Raw genomic sequence first — 5,893 nt, 5'->3', positions numbered from 1 at the left:
CAGGAATGACAAATATGTCATCGTAAAATCTTCCTGATTTGGTACTGCAGCACTTCCGAATTTTGGGGGAAGTAGAAGCTTTGCCTAATGAGTGACTCCTTATGCAAGTGGTTAAGTGAAGTTCTTCGAATATTATGGTTGAGACCCTGCATGCTCTGTCTAAACTGGATGTAATTTCAGTAGCTAGATCCCATTTTCTGTGGCATTGCTAAATGTTTCCCAGCAGCTTAAGATAATTAATAAAAGCATTTTTGAGTTTTACTGGGATAAATTAAATTATTCATGTGGCCTCTACAATAGCTTGTATTTTGCTCAGTTTATTTATGCTGTTTCAATGCTTTGTGGAAATTCTCCTCTGTGTGCCTTTGAAAACCGTGGTGACTTCTCATTGACGAAGTAATTAAATAGGAAAAGGGGATCTCCTCTACTCGATCCACAGATGTTGTAAATGTCGCGTAAGTTATGCTCAAATACCCGTACTAGCAGTTGACAGCATCTTGTGTTTGTGACAGGTAGGAAATGGTGCTTTGTAGCAGCAATTGCACAGGTACTGCTAGAAGTGGCAGTGGCAGTCCCCTGTGCTGCTGATGGGCAGGGAGCTGTGTGCCTCTTGCTGCTCTCCTGAAAACCAGATGTATGGACTCATCAAACGCATGCCTGTCTTTTGCAATAGAAATGTGGTGATAGGCAACAGCAAATATCAGCTTGAAGTGCTGTTTGTGATAGCCTTATAAATAAACTTCTTGTTGGCGAAGTGGAGCTGGTCCATGGCAGGCTCAAGGCACTCTTTGTCTCCTGTAAAGATCCTGTGGGTTTGCTCCAGAGTGGTAATTGTCAGAATCTCAATCACAGATGGATTGCTATCGGCCTGAAACAAACAAAGGCAGTTCATGTGGAAGAAGGAGTGTGGTGATCTAATTAGTTGGCTTTCGTTGGCTTTGGTGAGACAGAACTGGTGTGTGGCATGAGGCCTCTCAGAAAGAGCTGGGGTGTTTATCTTGTCAGACCTTTTGCTCTAGAAAGGAGAATTTGTCTCTGATTCCAACCTGGTATTGTTCCATCCTAATACTTGGATCAAGATAAACACATTGATTCAGCCCCATGGTAGTATGGAAATATATGTGGCAGTTCCTTTCAGAAATGGATGAGATATAAACTGTGCATAAGAACTGCCACTACCTTTGCATCTCTGTTGGGTAACTCTTTTGGGTGTCTAACTCTGACTTGCCTTTAAGAGGAGTGGATTCAGTTGCTCTTTATACATCACTCTTCCATATGTCTTTCCTGTATCTAGTCATATTCTGTGTGTTGAGAAAGGACTGATGAATATTTTTAATAAGCTACAAAAACGTTGCGAGGTGATTTTTTTTTTTTTTTTTTTAAACCCAGTGTTGGCAAGGTAACGAAATCACAAATAAGCTTTCTGTAGCTGTTGCCACGTCCCTTGAAGAGCAATTGAACCACATTGATTAATCATTAGTTTCCCTTATGCTGCATCCCATCGTGTAAGGCAAGGTTAGCCTGATGGTTATCATCTCGAGTGTACCCCAGAACTGTGTCCAAGCTCCCCTCTGATTTTGTAGTCCTTCCTCTCTCCTCAAAGACAAGAAACATCTTTTTGATGTTGTTCTGGCTTTTGTTGCAGGAAGTAAGACTGCATGTTCCAAATATTGTGTGGAGACACAAACACAACCTTTTCACTTCATTGAAGTCTGTGTATTAAGACCTGATTAGGAAAGACAACTGCGGACAGGAATCTTGGAGCCTCTTGTTTTAAGACAATGTGTTGATGACAGTTTCTGACTTGGAAAGCTCAGGAGGATTATTACCTGGCTTTCTGTCCAACTTTATCTGTTTTCATCAGCTTATATTATCTTTGGAGAGGCAATTTAATTCCTTGTCTAATCAAAATCCTTCAGCAATGGTTGTGGACCCTATTTAGGTGTGTGTGAGTAGAAACATGGAGGCAGTTCTTGGTGAATGTTCGCTCACAAGTACCAGATTTTGAGAATGTCACTTCTACTGGTCTCCTCATTTCTGTGGCTCTGAAAGTTACAGGAAGGAACAAAGATAAATGTGTTCTTTCAGCTCTCAAATAAGCTTGTCTCTGGAAAGCGGGGCCATGAGAGGGTGCTTGTGCAACCCAGAGTGCTCTGTTGATTGGAAGGCTTTTCTAGCTCTCTGGCACTCAGGAGAATTAATAGATTGAAGCAGTGATCTTGAGGAATTTGTTGTAGCCAAGTGATCTTGCTTTATGGAGATGCTGGAAGAGCTGTGACAAGCTACAGTCACATCTCTTCTGTGATTGGTAAAATACAGTAGAGCTTTGGAGGCTGGAAACCATCATTCTCTGGAAATGTAGCTTTTCCTATCACCATGTTGTTTCTCCCTTCTGTAGTTAAATCACTTCCAGGCTGTTTTGCTGTACTCTGCTCCACTGCAAGAAAACTCACAGATGATGTAATAACCTACCTGTCTGTAATCTCTCTAATCTTGGTTGGTCTGAAAGCCCCTACTCAATCCACTGCTTGCTGCTGCTTGTCAAATGCCTTATGTTGTCAGGGGGAAAATGCTGAAGGGTTTTGACTGGATGAAATACACCTGAAGAACTTGAACTGTGCTAAAGGGCAAGCAAAAACCGTGTAGGAACATCAGGAGTTTTGGGGGATGGAGTTGACATAAGCAGCAGGTGAAATGTGGCTATTAGGCCAATATGAAACATTGGAACCCTGTGCTGGCAGAACTAACGAAGTCCTTACCAGTCAAAAGAGCAACTCACCACAACAGAGCTTTGGATTGGTGTTGCATGACCTTGCTGTTCTCTGCTCCCAGTTTCTCCCTGTGCTTTGCTCTTCTAGTTGTTGAAGCCCATCTTTCACCTTTGTAATAAGTCACCCCCTTGTCGTTTCCCCAAACCAATAGAAGTGACTGTTAGTTTGTTGTTTGGGGTTCTTTTTGCCACATCTCCATGTTTTGTCTTGCATCCATTATATGGATTGGTGCAAAGGCTGTCATATTTTTGCATATAATGTGATGGACTGTGATTCTGGATTTCTAGATGCCATAGTAATGCAGATGGTCGCTAGGAAAGCTTATTGAGTAAAACTGAAGAGATTTATCTGCAAACAGGGCTATCTGTTCAGTTACCTACAGCAACAGATTTTTTATTTTTTTTTTTATCATATAGCAACGGCAATGCTTTAGAAAGCTCCTAAACCCAAATATCTCCACATCTTTGTGTCTAAGCGCTTCTTTAATTTACCAGTGGGGTGGTGGGGGAGAACAACCCTTTTTTGCAGCCAACCCACCTTGCCTTTTTAAATCTCATTCAGTCTTCAAGACTGGTGTTGACTGTTGAACTCTTGAAACTGTGGTAGCTGTCATCCTAAATGGCAATCTGGCATTTATTCTGACCATGAATTGAGGTAAAAATGATCGAAGCATCCTTCAGAAGTACCAGCTCAAGGGAGTGGGGAGGAAAGAGGTCTCTTTCACATCAAAGCTAGAACCTTTGGAAGCTTTGTACATCAAAATTATTCTTAATGCACTGTTTAGCCCTCTCAGCCCCTTTGTTGAATGATAAGGGTGAATGGAATAGGTTTGTTTTAAACACAAACCCCCTGAAAATGGGCTTCAAGTTACACAGCAAGGAGCCCCTTCTGACTGTGGAATGCAGGTTTGGCGAGCAGCCTCCTGTTGTGTTTGCAGGCTGTCTCCCAACACCATGGTGACGCCCCACAAGAAGAGCATGCTGGGGAACGGAAACTATGATGTGAATGTGATCATGGCAGCGCTTCAGACCAAAGGCTACGAGGCAGTTTGGTGGGACAAGCGCAGGTACCGAGATGTCATGTAACTCTGGGAGGTGGCCGCCGTTCGTAGAAACGAGAAAGAGATGAAGTTAAAAGTACCAGAACACAATCTTAGCACTGCTTTGCTTTCTGCACTCTTTCAGGGATGTGAATGTCATTGCCCTGTCTAACGTGATGGGCTTCATCATGAACCTGCCCTCCAGCCTTTGCTGGGGCCCCTTGAAGCTCCCCCTTAAGCGACAGCACTGGATCTGTGTTCGTGAGGTGGGAGGCACCTACTACAACCTCGACTCCAAACTCAAGGTGCCTGAGTGGATTGGGGGTGAAAGTGAGCTCAGGTAGGAGTTTTTTGTATCCTGTTCCTCCTCAAATCCTTCCCTGTTGGAGGTGGGGAATCTGTCCTCAAACAGTTGGCAACTGAAACATTTATATTTGACCTCTAATAGCAAAGATTTGAGAGCAGTAAGGTTCTTGTGCCTCTGCTTAGATTGATACCCCATCTGGGCTAGGAAGATGCTTTTTGCAGGGCTGATCTGTGTGGGCTGGGGAGAGGCCGACTTTGTGTCTCACATGGCTGGCTCCATCACCAGTGATGAAGGCAGAGGCCAAGTCTGGTATTACTGGGTGACACTTGTGATGCAATGTACTGTGCCTGGCTCTCTCCTCAAACATGAAAGTATCAGCATCGCTTTGCCTCCTTAGTAACAATCTGTGCGTATGTTCCCAACAAAAGGCTTTCCAGACTCAAACTGCAGCCTTGTCCCCGACTGCAAGGGAAAACTGCTGTTAGGTGTCATTTCACTACATAAGCCTACACTGCACTTCTGGCTTGACTCCCCTCTCCAATCCTAACACAAGATGGTTGGTGTGAATGGTTTGACTGTAAAGTCTCACCTGCTGTTAGTTGCTGTTTAACTTCCATTCCATCCTGTTCTAAAGCCTACCAGCAGCTTTGCTGTCTTGACTAGACTTGTTCTGAGGTAGGGCTTGCACATGAGCAGTATCTGCAGAGCCCACCCTGCCCTTAAAGTCTTGGTAAAGTGAAGCTTGGCCTTTCGTGAACTTCTGGGGTAAAATAACACAGTTCTGGAACTGTAGGGCAGAGCTGCTGGTGGATTTTATCCTGGGTGCACTGTTCTTCAGCAGTAAGTAAGGGCTTTCTCTATAGGGAATGCTGGAAACCTGGGCTAAAAGATACCAGAGAAAACCTTGATTTGACTTTACTGGAGTTACTGGAGATAATCCAAGTTTGGTGTTAGAAAAAGTTTTGGGGCAGAAAAGAGCTGCAGACCCATGTCAAATGAGCAGGTGGTGCGCTGCTGCTATGATTTAGGACATCGAAGTGATTGTTTTGTTGGGGCTTTTCTTTTCCTCACAAGTATTCCAGGTCTGTTGGAATTATTTTCAAGTACAATGGGATTCTTGATCTTGGAGACTGAAGAAACTGAACTTAATTCTTTTTTTGCTGCCTTGGAAAATTGGGAAGTGACATCTATATAGACTTAACCTCTGCTGAAGTTAAGATCTGTCTGATTCTGTGATAATTTTCTGGGTAGACTCTAGTGGGGCAAGTTTAATACTTGTTTTATCTTTAATAAGAAAATAACTGAATTGTGTGTGGGTTACCTCCCATTTCTTGTCATATTTGCAGTTAGTTGCAGTGAGTTGTTACAGGCTGTAATGAAGTTCTATGTTCAGTAGTGCTTCTTTTTCCTCTTGATGACAGGAAATTTTTGAAACACCAGCTGAGAGGCAAGAACTGTGAACTCCTGCTGGTGGTGCCAGAGGAGGTGGAAGCACATCAGAGCTGGAGAGCTGACGTGTGACCTGGACCGACTCTCTCCTCCCACTACAGCTCTTCCCCTTCACTGAACTCCTGACATCCTCAAAACCTGGATCATGGGTGCCCCAACTCCTCTCATCTGGAATTTCCTTTGTTAAGCTCTTCTCTTCCTTCCTTGGTGCAATAGGGCAATGGCGCTGGACATTGGGGGTGGTGGGTGGGGGAGAATTGAGGGCAGAGTGGAGGAAACTGGAAGTCGATCTCTTCAGTCACAAAGGCGGGTGAGTTGCTATAGCAA

The 5,893-nt window shown here is 43.8% G+C and overlaps 1 protein-coding gene across 1 annotated transcript in view; it reads left to right on the top strand.

Annotated features, from left to right (window-relative positions):
- The window catches only part of JOSD1 (Josephin domain containing 1), a 6,285-nt gene extending 647 nt beyond the window's left edge, over window positions 1-5,638 (top strand). The window contains exons 2-4 of the mRNA XM_010022750.1: window positions 3,709-3,837; window positions 3,956-4,150; window positions 5,539-5,638. Of these exons, the coding sequence (XP_010021052.1) occupies window positions 3,709-3,837; window positions 3,956-4,150; window positions 5,539-5,638 (424 nt within the window). The remainder of the gene's footprint in view (window positions 1-3,708; window positions 3,838-3,955; window positions 4,151-5,538) is intronic.
- The last annotated feature ends 255 nt before the right edge of the window (window positions 5,639-5,893 follow it).

This window comes from Nestor notabilis, unplaced genomic scaffold (assembly GCF_000696875.1).
Source record: "Nestor notabilis isolate BGI_N333 unplaced genomic scaffold, ASM69687v1 scaffold14899, whole genome shotgun sequence".
In the NCBI taxonomy this organism is placed as follows: domain Eukaryota; kingdom Metazoa; phylum Chordata; class Aves; order Psittaciformes; family Psittacidae; genus Nestor; species Nestor notabilis.
The sequence above is the reverse complement of the archived record's forward strand: the minus strand, read 5'-3'. Positions and strand labels throughout refer to the sequence as shown.